At 44.6% G+C, this 20,184-nt stretch overlaps 1 protein-coding gene across 1 annotated transcript; it reads left to right on the forward strand.

The window, feature by feature from the left end:
• Window positions 1–14,304: 14,304 nt before the first annotated feature.
• On the forward strand, window positions 14,305–20,139 carry taf1b (TATA box binding protein (Tbp)-associated factor, RNA polymerase I, B). The gene is made up of 15 exons (XM_067241783.1): window positions 14,305–14,363; window positions 14,520–14,618; window positions 14,708–14,798; window positions 14,886–14,983; window positions 15,122–15,214; window positions 15,991–16,093; window positions 16,189–16,360; window positions 16,626–16,725; window positions 17,092–17,239; window positions 17,466–17,643; window positions 17,966–18,009; window positions 18,504–18,594; window positions 18,701–18,771; window positions 18,983–19,223; window positions 19,761–20,139. The coding sequence occupies exons 1-15, from the start codon at window positions 14,346–14,348 to the stop codon at window positions 19,924–19,926; spliced, it is 1,713 nt and encodes a 570-aa protein (XP_067097884.1). The 5' UTR covers window positions 14,305–14,345; the 3' UTR covers window positions 19,927–20,139.
• The last annotated feature ends 45 nt before the right edge of the window (window positions 20,140–20,184 follow it).

Raw genomic sequence — 20,184 nt, forward strand, 5'->3', positions numbered from 1 at the left:
GGTTCCCTCAATTGCAGTCAAGATGGGTTTTTATTCCCGAGTCTGTCGAAATCTACAGTGCCTTCTCTGCCTGTCTAAGATGGGGGAGGGGAGAGAGAGACAGAAAGAGAGAGAGATGCAGAGCGGGAGAGAGAGAGAGAGAGAGAGAGAGAGAGAGAGAGAGAGAGAGAGAGAGAAAGGGAGGAAGGGAGGAAGGGAGTGGAGATAGCCCTCTGAGAGTGTGAAGAGAGGGTCGAACCATTAGAAGCAGAGGAAAGGTGAAGTACTAAGACAGGAGATAACATCAGCCATAGCCTGCTCTCTGGATTTCAGTTGAATGTGGGACACAGACTGCTGCATGTGGGCATGTGTGAGTGTTCAGCCAGGGAGTGTCTCCCCCAGCCAGACCCCACTGTGACCCCCCAACTCAAACTCATACCCTGCGCTCTCATCCACCCCCCCCCACCCCACCACACACACAAACACACACACACACACATACCAAAGTATATGGCACACATGCTGGCAAGCGCATAACAGTCTCTGAGCTGTCAGCCGGCATTACGTAATGTGCTTCTTTCTGAAAAGAACAGAAAAAAAGCCTCTGGGCGTTGTCTCGCCTCCTGAAACCTGCCTGGAAACAAGGCAGGCTCAGTCTGTGCTCCAATCCTTCCAAACCTTACCACACACACACACAAAGTCACACATGCACATACAAACGCATGCACACACACACACGTCTGGTGTCTGTTAGACCCAGCAGAGCTGTATTGTTAGCCATACCAGGGAGCTGGCATGGCTAACAGAAGGTACAGAACAAAAGGTACCTTCTTAATACAAGAGTGAGACTATAGACAGGCATCCCATTACATCCAAACACCTCGCTCTCCAACACAACATCTAAAAACAGTACATGGACAGTACAGTACAGTACACCGGAACATTTACAGCTAATCAATTTGTGGTTTGCAATGATACAGCAATTCCTCACACTAGACTTTTTAATGCTCTGGTATGCTAAGCTTGTTGGCGGTGGAACTAATTCCTAACAATTCGTATTTTTAATTTATTTTTTCAGTAGCATGTGAAAGAATAAATTCTAATCAAGATTAAAGGGATTGGATGTCATTATAGCTCAATCAATTTCACACCATTGATTTGTGTGAGCTCAAAATGCTGAGTCACGTTGATGCATCGCATCCTCTTCCTGCTGGTGCACGTCACTCATCTCTGTATCGGGCTTAGTCATGCATCCCAGTCTACCTCTTCACCAGCCACTGAGGCAATGGCATGGAGCTGGCTTTCAGCCTGGATCCCAAATACCAATATAATGTTTTCTAGTGATTATAGGCTACTGGGTTGGGTAACCTGATTCCAGGTCAGCTGAAGGAGTTCATAATTATGTAAAGTTCAACAGAGATAACAACGTGAAGGGCCACATGAAACCAGCGAGAGGTGGTCCATGTCAATCATTGTTGGCATGTATTAACTTATGTGGAGGCTTTAAACATGGAGACTGCATTGTGCCCCTACCCCCATCCCCCTACCCAGCTAGATAATGAACATGCTTAATTCCCTGTGAGAGATGCTGTCGTCTATTGTACATGTGTTTCACTGTGAGAAAAAATGAGAATGAAGAAACCAGAGTTGTGTTCAAATCTTTCATCTCACGTTTCATACAGTACAAACTGATGACCTGCTTAAGAGTACTGAGAAAGAAAGTTAGAGAGATGTTATATTTTTGAAGTGTGACTATTATATATCAATCTTTGAAAATTACAGAAGTTTTCATCTATACAGCAATGAGTTGTGCGGGCAAGTAATTAGTTCTTATTAGTGCAAATATGGGAATAATATTTTATGAAAATTAGATATGGATTTTTCAGTTGAGATATCTGGCTCATTAAAGTTTGATGAAAGCTTTGCTTGGGAAAAAGCAAACATGATAAATATGTGCACTCTCTGTTCTACTTTTGGGATTCCCACAAATATAATATCTAAAACTTAATGGATATCACACTATTCTAAGATCAATCAGCAATGGAAAATACAAATTGTCTGGAGTGCAGAATGAAAAGGAAACCGTAGAGTGTATGTGAGGATAGACAGTACTGAGTTAGGGGACAGTTTGAAAAAAAGAGAAAAGAATTATGATTAAATTGATCTGTCGCCATACGGATGTATGAGGGGGCTCTAATAATTCTGTAATCAGAATGAGACGGAGGCAGGGTAATGAGAGTGAGGGAGATAAGATGACAGAGGAAATGCAGGCAGGGAGCTCAGGAAGTAGACAGATAGAGAGGAGTAGGTGTGGAGGTAGAGCAAGGCGGAGAAGCTCCATCCAGATACTGTAGATAGCTAGATATATACATTTTTTATCATCTTGACATTGTGTTCCTAGAAAACAAAAACTGTTACCATGCAAACAGATTGAGTTTATGAGTTATCTCGGTCTATGAGCTGTTTTGTTCCACAGACTCATGCTTTCTGAACGTGACTTGTTTAATTATTATCCATCAAATATTTCCCTATTCCCTCTGTGGTGAGATCAAAGATCCCGCAGACACTTTCCCCAGCGCCACACCTAAATGCCTCCCAGTGATTGAGCATGAATAAACAATGAGAAGAGCCTGACTAATGGAAGAGAACACACTGAGTCACGACGCCGGGAAATATTAGACAACAGCACAGCTTACACAAACTACACTTCAGTTCCAACTCCCCAGTCGTGCCTGTGGCTGTTAGCTTACGGTGCCCCAGAGGCCCTACCCTGCGGACCCAAGAGGAGAGCACCCGAGGAAAAAAGGGAGAGTATGGTGAACACAATCTGATAAGCAAGCTGGAATTGCCACATGCCATAACTATCTTCTTTTTTTTGCCACTATAAATGCATGTTCCGGGTGAGCGGTTGGCAGGAGCATGATGTACTGTAGAAATAGTGGGTTATTAAGTCTGTGATTGGTTGGTGTTGAGGATGTGTGGCTGCACAAAAGTGTGGGGAGGTGAGAGTTTTTTGAGCTGATATTGAGTGGGTGCTCATGCACAACTGAGGACACTGAAGTGAAGCGATCCATAGTCTGAGGGCTGTCTAGTAGCTAGAGTGACTACTCATGGCTACAGGGAGTCAGGTGGCTTAGCGGTGAGGGAGTCGGACTAGTAATCCGAAGGTTGCCAGTTCGATTCCCGGTCATGCCAACTGACGTTGTGTCCTTGGGCAAGGCACTTCACCCTACTTGCCTCGGGGGAATGTCCCTGTACTTACTGTAAGTCGCTCTGGATAAGAGCGTCTGCTAAATGACTAAATGTAAATGTACTAACCATTGCAACACCTTAAAATAATACTCATTGGTAAGTATGTACATACATAATACATGGTCGCCAGGGGGGGCCATGGCCACCATTGGTCAGAGAATGGCCACCCTGCCGCCACCCCCCCCCCCCCCCCAACCTCACAAAAGAAAAAAGTGACACAATGCATCCCTCAAAACTGACATTAGCAATGTGATACTGGATAACACAAAAATTCTTCTTGCTGATAAACTAGGTTTTCTTTTACTCCAACACCCTTTATGCAGTCACACCATGGAACTCATGTCACTGTCAAAATACAACCACAACTAACAGAACCTCAGGTAAGAATTCTACAAAAGCCTCAGAAAACTCATAAAACTACTTAAAAGAACCAGGTGTGGCCCTGCTCATAAAACAAGCCCTACTGGGAAACCAGTGGTAAGTTCGATAGATGTGCAGAGATGGTCTTCTGACACCCCTAGGCCAGCCTTAAAAATGGGTCCCTGTGTCAGTCAGGCCTTTGTTTACCTCTGCTGTTTTACCATCTCTTGGGGAAACTGTGGTTTTAAAGCCTGAAGTGGTAGTTTATGCATGTCAGTGTCATCATTTTATGTCTGCAAGTCTGGACTTAAGAAGATAGGACAGGAAGAAGTGGGCAGATGGAAAATTAACTAAACATCTCATAGACATATCTGTCTGCGTGTCTCTCTTGGTCTCTCTCCCTCTGTCTCACAGCTTTTTGATTTGATTTTGGAAAACTAAAACTCACTCCAGGGAATCCAGATGTCACCTAAAAGAAATCCAGAGAGACCAAAAAAAGAATATTAGATATCTAAGGTCATTTTTGACCAAACAATGCACTGATCAAGAGAATATTACAGAAACCCTGTGCTCTAGTCTGGTATCGCCAGACTAGAGACAGGTCTAGCAAAAGGGAAATTGTAAATTTCCAAGGGACGTTATTTATGGGCACAGACCAAAATGCCTCTGTACGCAATTTGATAGAAATGGATATGCACAACCAAACCAAGCAACAAAGCGTTATCTTGGTTGTTTACAAAAATGCATTTTAAGAAGAAAGCAGAAAGAAGAAAACAAGAAGAACCTAGTAAATTGCTACTATTTCTCTCTTTAACTTTGTATGTTTATTTAGGAGTATTAGGTCCAGGACAAATATTTAACAAATGTGAACCATGCAGTAAAGTAACCTGCGGTAAACCAGAACGAAGATAGAGTGAGACTTTTGTCTTCTTGACGGGCATGTTGTGACTGGAAAAAGAGCTGTTGTTTTAAAAGTCATCACAGTAATTAGTTTTGCTGCTGCATTCTCATGCGTCTGCTGTGCATGGATTAAAAGCCCATTAGAGGGGAATATGCTCCCACCTCAGTTTTTTTTCTCCTACACACTCTCTCTCCCCCCCCCTCTCTCTATCTCTCTCTCTCTCTCCCCCCCCCCCCCCCCCTCTCTGTCTATTTCTCTCTCTCCCCCCCCCTCTCTGTCTCTACCCCCCCCCCCCCATCTCTCTATCTCTCCCATATTCCTCTAATTACACGTGGGCTAATTTGTCTTCTGGTCTTCAGTGCATGGAAGCTAGCCATGATGGGATGGTACACAACTACTCCGACATGCACACAGCATAATGTTGTCCTTCTCGTGTGAGTGTGTGTCACATGGGCTGAGGAAATGTTGAGAGTGAGAAAGGATACTCAAAGAAGGTCTCCCATCTCTTGTGTGTCACATGCAGAGAGGCCGAGCCCCTCTTTTTATCAGCACAGAAAGAGTGACATTGATTCTAAAGATTGGCTCCCACAGGCAAGGCTCAAAAGAGGAACATCAATAATGCAGATCATTAGCTGTCTTCTTCAGGAGGCCTCCTTTTAGCTTGGGGGAAATCCATCAAACAATGGGATTTCATCGCTCTCCCTCTCTCTGTGTACATGAATCTAAGTCACCATTACCTCCTCAGACCTCTTGTGCTGTGAGACCAAACCAAACTTCAACCTAGCAGGCTGACCTGTGTTCCCTTACCTCTGAGTTCCTCACTAGGCTTTCTGGAAGCACTTGCAAATCTTGTGAAACACATAAAAAGATCACACAGTCATGTACTTTTAAAATACACATTCAGTCCCTTCCTCTCCACCATTATAAAGGTTTTATAGCCATTAAGGACTTTTGAACATGCAGCCATTCTAGGGTCATGATGAGGAATGTCACATTTGGGCGTAAGGCTGTACTTTGAGATCCCCAACTGAACAGTTTGTAACAGTGCACCCCAAGTTCAGTTGGTGCTCCATACAATACTCTGTGTTCCGATCCAATGTTCTGACTCCCATGTCTGGTTAAGCTGCCCTCCTCTATTACGCTGAGTGGAGGTTTCCTCCCCCAAAGAGAGAGAGAGATAGAGGAGAGGGAGAATACATGTGAAAAAGATAGAAATAGGGGGGAATGGGAGAAGAAGCCGTAATGCGTAATGGGGGGGGGGGAAAGAGAGAGACAGAGATAGGCAAAGAGAGAAATAAAGAGAGTGGGGGAGTATCCGAAGACACTGCCCTGCCAGTAAAGACGAGACGGAGAGATCTGAGGAGGAGAGAGGGAACGAAAGGTACAAAGATAACACATTGTAAATGTCCATACCTGTTATTTTAGATTTGTGTTCTGGATGAGTCTTTTATTGTGTGTGTGTGTGTGTGTTTGTGTGTGTGTGTGTGTGTGTTTGTGCTCCTATGCTAACTCCAGTCGTGCTTGACTAGGCCCGTGCGTGAATGTGAGTGTTCCTAATCAAATGGGTAAGTTGAAATTAGGCCTCTCAGCTCATCATCTGCCCTAATTACAGCCAATTAGCTTGTCTGTGGGGCTGCACCACCCACAGAGCTAACACAGGGCTTCCAATTCTCTGCTTCTATTTCACAGCTCAGAACAATTACCATAAATCTTTCTAGTTCATCTTTTCCCCCTTTCTTCTGCACTGACAGCATTTTTCTTCATGTGTGTGAGAGCGTTCGCCATTGTGCATACATGTGTAGTATGTGTGTATATACTGTGAGTGTGTGGTGAGCTGCCCTGAGAACACACTGGAAGATGAGGCTGTTGCTGTGTGCTTGTAGTATGGAGACCACATGAATAATTCAGATCTCTCCAAGTGGACAGCATGTTAGGTTTTGCTCACACTTTGGAAGGAGCTCTCACTTGTCATTCACTGCAGCCACGCCCATCCCCCCTCCCCCCCCCCCAAGTGTCAGGCAGAGAGTGTGTGTGATGACCTTCACCAAGGTCCCTCCTCCCTCTATCCGTCTCTCTCTCTCTCTCTCTCTCTCTCTCTCTCTCTCTCTCTCTCTGTCTCTGTCTTTATTTCTAATAATACCATCCCTTAATCCCTCCCTCCTCTCTACTTCTCATCTCTGCTCCACTTCTGTCTCAGTCCCCATCCCACCCTTCCTTTCTCCACCCTTCTGCTATCTTCTCTCTTTTCCAGACGTTCTCTCTTCTCAAGGATGCTCAGTATCTCTCACTGTTGCGTGGACTGTGTACCTGCTGTCTGCAACCAAGACAAAGGCTCACCATACTGTAACTGCTCTACTAAAAGCATTGGAGTCAAAACATATTTTGCTGTTCCTAAGGTATCTGCAACACATATTCTCAGTCCTTTCAACAGAAATAGGATATACCTCAAGAGGTATCTCAAAAGTATAAAAGACAGGTTAATGTATTCGAATAAGGTTCATTGATATGTAATAACAACAGAAACACTGTGACAGAGATAATACCAATCGGTGTCAGACGATCAGTCATATCTCATCAAATTCTGAAACAGCAAGAGTGTACTATGCAGCAAGAGTGTACTATGCAGCAATAATTTACTATGAATCACTATGTTTAAGATGAAGGTATGTCACCAGTCCTGTGTTGTAACAACGGTGTTTATTGCACACTCTGCCCACTTAGGTCTTCAACAGTCAATTAATTATGTGTTCCCAGCAACAAAGGAGGTAACTGGGGCTTCATGATGAGAAGACAACAGTGAGTTGCTATAGTAACAATAGTTAAACAAGCAGTGAGGATGAACCAGCCTGGGGGACATTTGGTGGTCAGGGTGACTTGAAGGGGTGGATCCCAAGGAAGAGAGGAGTGCATCTGTAAATTCTAATGTAAAATGTTGGATCGATTTTAAGGCTTACATTTGTGTTTGTGTGTGTGTGTGTGTGTGTGTGTAGCCTGGGACACATCTGAATAGACTTGCACAATCAAACACATGCCTTGTGTGTTCTATCTTCTTCTTCCTGCTGCCACGCTTTTCCCCAACACCATCGCAAATGCCCATTGCCACTTTAAATAGCCTCAGAGCTGTTTAAGTTGGAGATCTTTCTCAAGCTGCCTCTCAGTGAATAAGCAGGAGAGAGGGAACGGTGGAGAGTGAAAGATGGAAAGAAATAGAGTGAAAAGGAAGCACTTAAAGTGAATATATTGGATCTTCAAAGACACACAAACAGTCAAACACATGATGATAAACTAATCACTTGTTTGATCGAGTGGGAGAAGACCCATCTTAATTAAACCACCAGTGCTTAATTACACCAATAGTATTAAAGCCCAATTTGTAGCAAAGAAACAGAGTACGTGTATTTTAGAAGGACGATTGAAGAATAATCCAGTACTAAATGTAAACATTACTTATCAGTGGATGACATGATTTGATGAGTGCACTGAGCAGGTCAGTCAGATGTTGAATTGCTTAAAGATTAAAGACGAATAATGAAATATCGACAAAGAAGATGCTCAGTTAGGCTTCTGAAGTACCCAAGAGACCCAGAAAGAAACTCAAACGCAGCTTTGATGAGAACGTAGCAGTGTGAGAACATCAAGCTGTAACGCGTCCACCCACATCCCTCGCCGTCCCCGTACGGAGGAGGAGAGGAACGCAGCCATTACACAACAGGTGGGCGGCGTCCCACACAAACCCACTGAGATTAGAGTGAATTACTGTCATATGGAAAGACCCACTGCAGCTCTACCTCTCTGTTCTGCTCTTCTGCTTTTCTCATGTGTTCCACAATGCTACTGATTGCAGCGAATGGAATAAAATTTAAGCTTTAAACATGTGGACTGAAGTCATAGTGGCTAATAGACCTACCTCAACTTTAGGTATCTTTTTTACCTTTAGGTAAATGTGTGCTGATACAGGCAAATACTGTAAATTAGTATTTGTTGAGTTTATACAAGACTAACGGTACAACATAATATAAATAGTATTAATACAGTTGCTCCTTGAGTTTGTTGATGTCCTTAAGCAGCACAATGTTTGTCATGTAAAAATGATAGAGTGACTGTGAAACCTCACAGAAATATCCTGTGAGTGTGGAGCCAGATGGTCAGGTTTAGGAGCACCCTTGGCTTCGCCAGAGGAGCTGCAGGGCTTTCCTGCCACCACCGAAAACAGCCTTCTCTTCCAAGTTGGCCCTCACAGAAAACAAACCCTTTCTGTAATGTACATATAGGCTGAATGAAGGAACAGTACAGTACTTAAGACAGTACAGTAGCTCTCCACAATTTGTATGTTTTTCAACTGATCGCGGAATAGCTGTTGATTTGGCCTAAAGTGCTGGTAACTAGTGAGTGGCCCACCCACACACTGTTGTTCTGAGTGTGCAGAGGTATTAACAAGGAGAAAACCAATGCGCATGGTTTGTGTGTGTGTGTGTGTGTGTGGGGGGGGGGGGGGGGGGGGGGGAATGAAAGCTATCCGGCTCCTGCTTTCAGGAGTACTATGGATTTTTGGATGTCATCATGGCCCAGGTGGAGAGGTTGTGAGCACACATCCTGTTACAGAGGAGTCTTGTTGAGATGGAGGGGTGTCTTGTGCTTCGCTCAGTCAGAACGCAGTGGGGCTGGTCCTCTGGGACATCCCTAAACACTCCCCTACCCCCCATGGCCCTCATGTCATCTCTCCTGAGAGCATGACAACCGAGAGGACGCTGTTCATCAAGAGCTCCAGAAATAGCCGGTTCTGACTTGTGTTGTTATCTCCTCGCCTGACATGCAGCCTTCGTTTGTCGCTCAGAGCTCTCTTGGTTCACTCGATGGCTTCCCGATGACAGAGAAGTATACACAGTCTTTATTTTTGTGAAACTTTGTTTGATGCTGTATTGCATGATTACATGCTGTGCTCAGGGGGGATGGATGGAAGTTAAATGCTACAAAATGCTTTCCCTCCGTTCTCTCTCTCTCTCTCCTTACCTATCTCTCTTTTTGTTGCTCAGGTCCTTGAGGATGTTCCCCTCCAACCCTCTCTGTCTGTCTGCAGCTAATGCCATTGGACAGTGTTACCATGGAGACCCCATCCGTTTCCCCAGGCCTCCCTTTGTTGTGCCAGCCAGGCAGGGACTGCAGGGTCAGCCATGGTGGGGGGTGGGCGAGGGCGATAGCTTTTTAATGATACGGATTCAAAGCAATGTTCCTTTCTTTCTATCAGTCTTAAGACAGATAATGTCAATACACCAGTCAGCTGGTGTAAAGATATAACTACAAATATCAATAGTGACAATATTTTCAAACACGATAGCCGAAACAGTCTGCCTGGCTACGTGAAAGACATATGGTAAAAACTAAATGTTTCCTATGACCACAGAGCTGTGGTAGATCATTTAGACTTCAAATGGAAACCTTTACATTGACTGCTCTGTGCTCTGTACCGTACTATCTTTTACCAGGTTTATGAGTGTATCACCAGTAGTCAGTGAACAGGGCTATAAAGTGCTGCATAAACAGGTCAGTGATCCCAGGATGTGGTGAGCTGGCACTGGCTCTTCAGAGGTTAATGAGACAATGCCCCTCCACAGAAAGCAGGCGGGCTGACACTGCTGTGGACAGCCCTCTCTCTCCACCTGCACCATCATCACAGCAGGCCAGTCCACTCAGGTAGAGGGAGACCAGAATCACGTGGGCCCATTCTCAGGCCTGCCCCTGGGTCAATAGTCATTAGAAAAGGGGTGAATTATTGTTGACGGTATGCTGGAATAAGATTCATTAGGTACGGGGGAGGAGAGCCAGGCTTCCATAGATCTTCTGAGCATATGTGATATTAACCAATAACCTTGTGGATGATGGATCAGACTACTTTATTGTACTTTGTTGAGTGTAGCTGGTACTCCATGGTTGTTACATAAAGGCAATCAAGCTAAAAGGCTTTGTCATTGAGATCTGTTTCGCATACGAGTCTCTTAAAAGGTCTTTGCTGGTATTCTGAATGTGAAAGAACACAAAAGGTAGTCTGAGCATGAAAACTTCTGCTACAATCAAAAACATAACGTTTTTAATCTCTGAGTACTTTCCACATCTGTGACTGGCCACTCTCTCTCACAAGGTAGGCCAGGGACGGACAGCGAAGGTTAGTCTTCCTACATTGTGCTGACTAGAGTTTATGGTAATCGTGTTGGCAGGCCCCATCGTCACTCAATTACCCACTGCTCTCAGTACCCACCTCAGGGAAGAAAACGCTGCTAAGGGATATTCAGGTCTGTACCTGATTCAGGCTTTCACTACCAGAGACAGGAAGCCAAACACTTGGGTAGAGGGAGAGAGGAAGGCTTGGGCTGGCCCTTCATTATTCACATTCCCACACGGAAGGGAGATTGGGTGGGCTCTGTGGTGCTGCAGATCGACACTGAATTGAAAACGAAGCCCGGGGAGCTATTTCTCATTGTCTGTCTATGAGCAGGTGTTCTCATGAGTGCTAGTCAAGGTTATAATGCATGCATACACACACTTGCACACACACATACACAGAGATGCCAAATACCTGCATCTCCTGCACCTCATTCATGTTCAATTTACAGTCTGGCTAGCTAGCAGGGAAGTATGTATGGCTCTCCTGGTGTTGGTGACAGAAGCCTATGTGTAGACAGCAAGTTTCATTTGGCCAGACAGCAGACTGTTGACAGGGTGCTTGACTAACTGCCATGGTGAGGTCACCTTTTCCAGAATGACAAGAGAAGGCTCTCCTGTCTGAAACATCCCACAATACATGGTGAGGGGGCAGTAAACAAAAGATGGGGACTGTTCATCAGAGGACCTTGGACCCCCCCCCCCCCCCCCACCCATTCTCACAAACAAGGAAAACACTCTGTACTAATGCTACATAACCACAATCCCACCAGCTCTCCAGTGTGTGTCAGTCCGACCAGCTGTGCTTGTGGATATGGTAGTGTTCCACTGTGGGATTGCAGCTGAGGGGAAACTCCCCCAGTCTTCAAAGTTACTATTGCACCATGGCGCAGAGGAGGGGGGAGAGAGGGGGAAGTTTGAATGTTTCAGCTCAACAACGTCATAACACAAAGAATGTCTCCAGACAATGGAGGGGGTTGGAATTGGGGGGCTGGAGGATGGGTTGGACAAACAGGGATTGTAGGGTGGCAGGGAGAAACATAAAGAGGTAAAGATAGATAAAGCGAAAGATATGGAAAGAGAGAGAGGGAGCGGGGAGAGAGAGCAAAAACACACAGGCAGAGAAAACCATTCAGGTGGGGGAGGGTGCTGAACATGATAGCTTTCCTTTCACATTTGGTTACTCCAACCGTCAGTGTGTTCTCTTCCCATGTACCGACTCTATACTGTTTTAACCAGGTTCTCTCTGAGAGGTCACAAAAGGTGCTGCTTTGACACTGTTACAGCCAGAGCCTCTACATCGAGGAGCTTAATCTTGTCCAGACCTGACCCCAGGAATGTTCCGGAACTCTTCCTGTCTCTCTCTGGCAGGTCTGGCATGGGGACAAGGGGTGGGGTGGTGGTGCTGAGACAGAGAAATGGGTGGTGAAAGCAAGGGGAAAATATTTGTGTGAAAGGTCCTGAGGGAATTCTCCCTCTTAAGACATAACATGGCATTACCTGGATGATTCTAGGAAATGCAAGAATATTGTTCCCAGAACCCTAAGTGAATTCCTGGAGCAGTACAAGTACACACTGTCTATAATGTTGCCTAACTGTTTAATGTAATAAACCAATAACATGAATGTCACAGTATACAGTTATTACCTGTTAAATGGCATGTAAAAAAAGGCTTCATCATCGTGATTCTTTGTTTGGCCACTTGACAACAATGGGCAGCAAGCAGTTTGGATTAACAGTTTGGAAATACCAGTTTGGATTATGCATGAGACATCCTCCACTGAGGAGGCTGCTGAGCTCCGCTGTTGCTATGGAAACCCTCACAACTGAGGGGTGGGCAGCTGCCAGCAACCCAGGGTTTGAGCATCTGTGCAGATCTGAGGAGGGAGGAGGGGGGATTGATGGACAGATGCACCTCGCCTTCTCTCATCACTCCGTCTTCCTTCATGGTTATCCTATCTATGGTCGCTCGATGATTATTCCGCATTACACGCTTCTGTTAGTATTGCATGCTTTGTAAAAAACCATCACACAGAGGCGAGAGATCTGGAACTGTGTGCAGATTCTAACCCAGTCTGTTTTTGTAGGTTTTGGAGCTTGACCAGTATGATTTATGGTGTGATGAGAGATAGTAATGATAATCCTGCTTTGGGGCTGTTGTGTTGGAAGAGTCTATTTCGGTCTACAGTGAAGCTAGTCTTTCAGACAGACCCGTTTCCCCAGGGAGGGTCTCCTTCCTGTACAGGCAGGGATAGGCATACGCGTTCCCACATTACCTCACCCCGGAAACATGCTGCCCGGGCTCCAACCTTGGGGCCCTGGAATGTGACTCCAATCACACCACAATAGTATGCAAGAGAAGAAAAAAAATAGGACTGGAAAGAATTTGTTGTTCACGGTTCACATATGTGAGAGCTTCCGAGAATGCTGCGGAAGATGAGAGATGTTTGGTTGAGAGAGTTAGGGTTGAGCCTCGGGTCGTGGAGAAAAATATGAAATCCCTGTGTTTATCCCAATGTATGATAGAGCCATTTTCATTGTGTCAGAGGAAGAGTGGTGAGAGACAGAGAGGGGGGGGGGGAGAAGAGAGATATAGAAAGGGGGAAGAAAAAGGACTGAAATATTAATGATAGAGGCATCTAACACTGGCAGACCCTGTGCCCCTTTTTTCTGTGTATTTTTCAACAGATTGTACCACCAAGCCCACACATCACCTGACAACCTACGCCCATCTCCTCCTCCTCCTTTACCATCTGTGAAACACAAAGAGAATACAAAATCTGCTGGTCCACAGCGAGAGCAGCGACTGTGCATATCAGACTGTGCCGTGTTTGTGGTGTGTAGGCAGGGAAACAGGCAGTTACTGACTGTTACTGATTTCCATAGACAACGGGGCTTTACTTTGCATAAAGAATTCAAAGGCAGCCTTGGAGGCAGCAAGGCATAAAAACTGGACCTTTGGAGGACAATGTGTCTCTTTTTAAGCAGCTTCACTGGAAAAGGCAGTGGCTTTTAGCTTTTAAAATGGGAGTGTTATATAGAGCACAAAGTATAGGCTATCTGTCTAATGCACTGCTGTACAGGCACAATATCGTAGCCTCCCATTGCTAGGATGTGTCCCTGAGTCATGGTTGCCTAACAGTGTTCCGCGAAAATAAACAGGGTCGAACATAATGACAGCAGAAGTACAATATATCAAATAGGACTAAGCCTAAAACCTTTGACAAATGTATAGCATAAAAATGCTTTACTTTCTTTGAATCTACCCACGCCATCTCCTTCTCCCATGTTGTAGTTTCCATGGTGCTTTTTCATGCTGTCACCACCCCCGCACTATCATCCGCAAACACACCAACATAGGCTACGTTGACCCGAGTCAAATCCTACCGACAAAATGGCCCACCGTCAAGTAAAGCAAAAGGGATGTGCTGTATTTACAACTCTTCTTTAGTAAAGAAGGGTCAAGAGAAATTATCCCTGAAAATGCGATTTTTAATTTTAGTTATCACACGGTAGAAGAAGAGACCAACGGATAATTTAGTCAATTTCGCCCCCTATTGTTAGATCTTGCCGTTGCAACTTCGGGAAAAATTCTGAAAGTCTTATCGGATTTATTTACGTGTAACACACAGGAAGTTTAATTTCAGCATGTGAGTGAGCTAGTTAGCTACATCTTATTTAACTGTCACTTGCGGAAATGGACGAAGAAGAAACGGTGAGATAATTTCGCAAACCGTTAGACTATGTATTATATCGATATAAATACCAACTATGCTAGAAATTTACGCAAGTATGGCTTACAATTAGATAACCAGTCAGTCACTGTGTGCATGTCTGTATCATGCCTCTTATGCTAGTTACTTCTCCACAGGGAGGATACAGAGAGCCCTGTAGCATGTGTGCCGCAGTGGACTGGGGCATATCCGACGAGGGCAGGTTCTATTGCAAATCTTGCCACAATGTGATTGAGGTAAGCTAAGCTTGGTTCTACAGTACAGTGGTCAAGGATGGTTAGATTAATAAAGATTTGCTATAACCATTCATATTCCATTTACACAGAGGACGAGAGAAGTGGTGGATACAAGCACTTTAATGATGGGTTGCAGTAGGATATCCTCTATATCAAAGTCCTCTAAAACCAAAAAACTAGGTGTGTTGTATGAACTTTATTCTTCAACAAATCAAGTGTTTCTGTTTAGTCAGTCACAAGCAACAATCTATGGTATGTCTGTTTCAGAACATGGGTGGGAATGGATGGTTTGTGAGGGTTTTCAGTTCATCCTCAAACACCAGGCTGAAGCCCTCCTGGACTTGGGAGTCTGTTCCTACTTTAAGGTATGCACACGCCTGCCAGGGTTAGGACAGCCAGCTAACTTTAACTCACACCGCATCTTCCAGTATGATCCAACAATAGAAAACACTGTACATGTGTAGGGTTGGCTAAACATCTGTCATGCATGTTCTGTTTTGTAGGACGATGTTCTATGTAAGTTTTGGAGGATGTACCTTCAGAAAAGCAGACAAGCCTACACCAACGACCCTGTCAGTACTTCCAAATTTAAAGTGGTAAGTAAGGGTCAAGCCAAAGTCAGAGATGTATGTGCACAGTATTACACAAGTTCATTCTGGACCATTACATTATTGTGACATGGCAAGCAACAGCTACAAAGTGGCATTAAAAGAAAATAAATGCTCATTTAAAGAATTATTAAAATGCAGTAATGGCAGTAGAAACAGTCAAAGTTAGCAGATGCAGCAAGAATGACATAACAAGCAGTGAGACCAGTTAGTGGGGAAAACAGCAGCAAATAGTAAAAATATATCAGAGAGAAAAAAATCTAATATAGCGATAAGAAATAGCAAAAGTATAGAGTGCCAATGGTTATTTTGCCCTTTAGTGGTCATATCTGATATGGTGTAAGCCTGTTGAATTGGTAAAAATCACTCCTCAGCAGTTTACTGTCTGTCAGTTGCTGAATGAAAGAGCTTGCTATTTGGTGGCATTGCTGTCTGAAGCAGTGTTGATGAGAGTTGGCCCGTTGCATGTGTGAGTTAGCAACAAAATCAAACCTGGCAAGTAAGGGTAGAAGTGATATTTACACAGTGACATTACTTTTTACATTTTATTCATTTATTAGACACTTTTATCCAAAGCAACTTACAGACAGTGCATATAGAAAGTACAGGAGAAGGTCAAGGATCTGAAGTGCACAGTTCTACAGTATTTCAGTGGTCAGTGTCAAGGAATGGTCTGTATTTACTAGCCACATCTCAGCTACCCGGCACAAGGACATCTAGGATCTAGACTAGTCTTGAAATCCCCTGTTCTCTCCTCCTACCAGCGCACCCAGGACTCCGAGTCAGACAGCGCTCCAGAATCCTCCGTCTGGTCTGTCAGTGAGACAGAGGAGCTGGGTTGGAGCAGCGGAGCAGGCTCTGCAGCAGGTACTGTTTGTCCATCTGTGTGTGTGTGTTTGTCCATCATCCATTTGACCTGTGGGCGCTTTGTGTCTGTATGTCCTGTGATTTGAATCTCTCAGAGAACTTGAGCGATGGGCTCTCGGTGACCTCAGGCTCCGTGGACGCGTCGTTCTATCTCACCCCACACCAGCGCAAGAGTCCGAGGATGATGAGCATGCCCAAGACCCTGGCGCTGTGCTACCTGGCACTGCTTTGGGCCCGGGAGGCTTTCACACTGGCAGACCTGCTCAGGTCAGAACCACAAAACCCTTACTGGGAATCCCACGTCATCATACTAAACACCATCATAATCATCCTACTTAACAGCATCATCATAATCATAATCCCTATACTTAACTTCATAATCATAACATCACCAGAATCGTGTCTAGAAATCACCAGTTCACCATACTTCACAGCACGATTAGTAGGTGGTCAGATTTAATAACATTTATACCATTACACGAGTTTATGAGTGAACTTCTTTCCCACATTCCTGCGTGTCTGTGTTGTGCAGGTTGGTGAGCGAGGGGTGCATCCCCTATGTGAACGCCCACGAGGGCTTCCCAGAGGAGATGAGGCTCTACGGCCGAGACGCGCTCATCTTCAGAGTGGAGGTGAGCTCCCGTCGCCATATCCCAACCTCAAACTCAGCGGCCGTGAAGATACAGCGCATTTTTGATCCGAGCACAGTCATTTGAACCCATGTCCTTACCGAAACAGGTGTTTGGCTCAGGGCCAACCGAAACTACAACATGTTGCTACACGCCCGTTCACCTGCTCAGTCTCCTGTACGTTTTACATGTCTCTCAGCCCATGTACAGTATCCCATGCGTAACACTGGGTTGTTACATAGCCGTACATTTGTAACAACTGGTACTAGTTGTTACATGTGTAAAAGAGTTAAATGTAAACAACAACAACAACACACCATAACACCTTTGTTCTTGGGGATGGCTGACGGGAGTCTTTGTGTTCTGAAGTCCATCCCCTCTCACAGGGCCTTGCATAAGGAGGCCTGCAGCCTGGCTGTGTTCCTGGACCTGCCCCCGTTCCCCCCCATCACCCAGGACTGCCTGTTGCACCCCTCCCTCCTCACCATCCGCTACCTCACTGAAGTCAACCTGCCAGGTACGTCTTTCCACAAAACACATTCTGTTCATCCTGTGGTTAGGCTTACCACTGCTGTGATGCTGAATAATTGTGGCATTGCATTGAAGTGAGATTTAGTATTTGTTCTGCACGGTCAATTGCTTCCACTTCCAGGCATTCCATTCTCAACACATCCGAATCATTCCGAGGTGCACGCGGACGCGTTCGTCACTGTCATCTACATGTCTGTTCTTTTGGTCCTCAGATGAAGTACAGGACTTTGTGTGCCGGGTGATAGAACAGGCTGGTATGGAGGACGAGGCCCTTCACAGCTTCAAACCCATGAAGTCCAGGTGTGTTCTCCCTCTCTACGACGTCCAGGCCGCGGCCCTGATCCTCGTCACCATGAAACTACTCTTCAAATTGGACGACAGAAGAGAATGGTAATCAGATATGTGTATCTACTAATGGGAAAGTTTTCCTGTATGTAATGTAACTGTTTCGTGTTGTTCAATTGTAACTTGTTTAACTGCATGCTCTTATGGTTCTTCCCTTTGGCACTTATTTGGTTTTCCACCATGTATGTTTCATGTTTTTGCTGCTCGCAATGTTTGGGGCTATCTCGTTGTTATGATCAGTGACCTATGCTCTTTTGTAAAGCTCTCTCTTGGAAGTCGCTTCGGATAAAAGCGTATGCTAAATGCATAAATGTAAAATGTAAATGTTTCACTGACCCTTTTCAATTACCTGCATCTTAATCTCTAGGGATCTGGCAAACACTGCCAGTGACATGAATAAAGAAACTCCAGGTAAATATTTGGTCTTATTTTGTTCCTAGATTAGTGATGCACAGAGGGGTACGTTTAAAGGGACACTTCAAGATGATAAAGCTCTGCTGGATGTGGTCACGTCATTGCAAACCTTAACAAGACTCATCGGTGCACATTTGAAAAAGCACTGAATGAGTTTGGATCTAGATTATTGACAAAACGTGCCAAATGTCATATATTTTCTTAACCGACATCCAAGGGGTGTGACGTTTTTAAATGTTTGGTGGAATGTTGCATGCACTGTTTGACTGCATTCCCCAGCTCTGACTGCCCCATCCTACAGATGTATGGTTTATAACCCTGTCCTCCCTTGCATTCTCAGACAAAAATTTGAAGAATTATCAGTTTAAGTCATGTTTCTTCTCAAAGTCAAAAATGTAATTAAAAGTTTTTTTTTGAAATGCAAGTCTCAGGTGTGCACAATTCTATCAAGTGTTAATCCAACGGTTTCTCCCTTTTCACTTGTCCAACAGGGGAGAACTGCTTCAATGTAAGGAAATGGTACAAGATGGTGGAGTCTGCCCTGACCAGAGCTAGACAGAGACAAGAGGAGAACATTGCTAGGTAGCAGAAAGAGAAATCGACATCAACCTTTATTTGATATACTACACCTAGCAACACTATTTTTAAACTCAAACTGATGTTTTTTTCTGTTATGGTTTCTCTTTAGAAAGCATTGGAAGTCCCAGAAAGTTCTTTACACGTCGAAAAAGTACAAGACTGTTGTTCTCAAGAGAAGACGTAGGTGTCGCTCCAAATCCCTTTAACAACCCTTCATGTGACCTCAGACACCACTATTTACATTGTTAACAGGCTGTGAAATGAGCCGGAATGACCGCACTACACTCTGTCCCTGTGTCAGTCTCCCTCTCTATTCCTTCGTTCATTTTCTAACAGTAGTCTCAATTTCCCATAAAACATCTCACCACACGTTCTCCATGTGTGTGTCCAGGTGTTGCGGAGCAGCTGCAGATGACCTTCCAGAAGCTGTCTGGCTCGTCTCCCAGCCCCCCACCCTCCTCTCCCTCCAGCTTCTGCTTCTGCTGGGGGGAGGAGGACGAGGAGCACGGGGCTGTGGACGGGCCCAGCTTGCACCAGCAGAACCTGGGCAGCCTGGTAGTGTTGCGAGATGGAGAACTCCAGCCTTCCAACCCGACGTACTGGCACCCCTCCTTGAGGGTCTGCCAGGACAGGTAAGGCCTCCCTCCCTCCCTGGCCACGTAGTACTTCCAGGGGTTAAGCAAGGAGAACCTGTTCTGTTCTTATATATCTCTACTGCTTTTTGTTTTTTTTGTTTACTGCTTACATAGTTGCACTGCCAGTACATATCATGTAATTCAGCTCAGGCAGTTTCTGCTTCTTTCTGTTAGTTGAGTGTGGATTCAACCGGTCATGGTAGACCTTATGATGTGGTCATTTCTACAATAATTCGTTTAATGTGGGGTTTGTATTGTATTTTCACTCTTGCATGGTCAGTCTCACTCTCTTTGTTATGGTTGTCTTTGAGATGCAGTGACCACTCCCTCCTTACTTGCTTCACATGGATTCTTCCAGTTTCTGGTGATGGTATGGTCCATTTGTCACCAATTAAAGTAAAACTAAAATAGTAGTAATGGGCCAGATGCTGTGCAGACACAGACACATATCATAGATATTGTGGAAAGACTTACCAAACAAGGGATGAGAAAAGTATAAGATTATTACAATAACGTTTCTCCGTTCCACCCCAGGGGCTGCAGGAGTCACTATGATGAAGTGGAAGACACTCTGCCCAAAATGTTTGTTTGGTTGCTGCAGCTATTCTCCTTCATCCTGAATGTCCAACCAAGCTGTGTGTACGAGGAAGTCCTGAAGGTAGAGAGACGTTTCCTCCGAAAAAATCCCAAACTAAAGTAGGAGCAACGCCCAGAAAAACACTAGGTAAACACCATGGAAACAAACTAGAAAAACACGTTCTGGTGACTGAAGGAAGAGACTCATTTACCTAATTACTGTGGAGTTCAGATGTATTGGTAGACAGGTTTTGTGTGTGTGTGATTTGCTGTTGTATATATTTTGTCCTTTTGTAAAATTGGTCTTTGAATAAAAAATAATTTGAAAATTTCCCATACTTTGTCTACTAAAAACTTTCAGCTTGTTATTTGTGGTCACATA

The sequence above is a fragment of the Osmerus mordax genome, chromosome 8, assembly GCF_038355195.1.
Source record: "Osmerus mordax isolate fOsmMor3 chromosome 8, fOsmMor3.pri, whole genome shotgun sequence".
Lineage (NCBI taxonomy): Eukaryota > Metazoa > Chordata > Actinopteri > Osmeriformes > Osmeridae > Osmerus > Osmerus mordax.

Bases quoted from the DNA above. Each gene is read 5' to 3' on its own strand.
- taf1b (XM_067241783.1), top strand. The intron at 14,799-14,885 runs GTGTGTTGTATG...TGTCTGTTTCAG, and splicing joins CTCTAAAACCAAAAAACTAG to AACATGGGTGGGAATGGATG. The intron at 17,644-17,965 runs GTAATCAGATAT...CTTAATCTCTAG, and splicing joins TTGGACGACAGAAGAGAATG to GGATCTGGCAAACACTGCCA.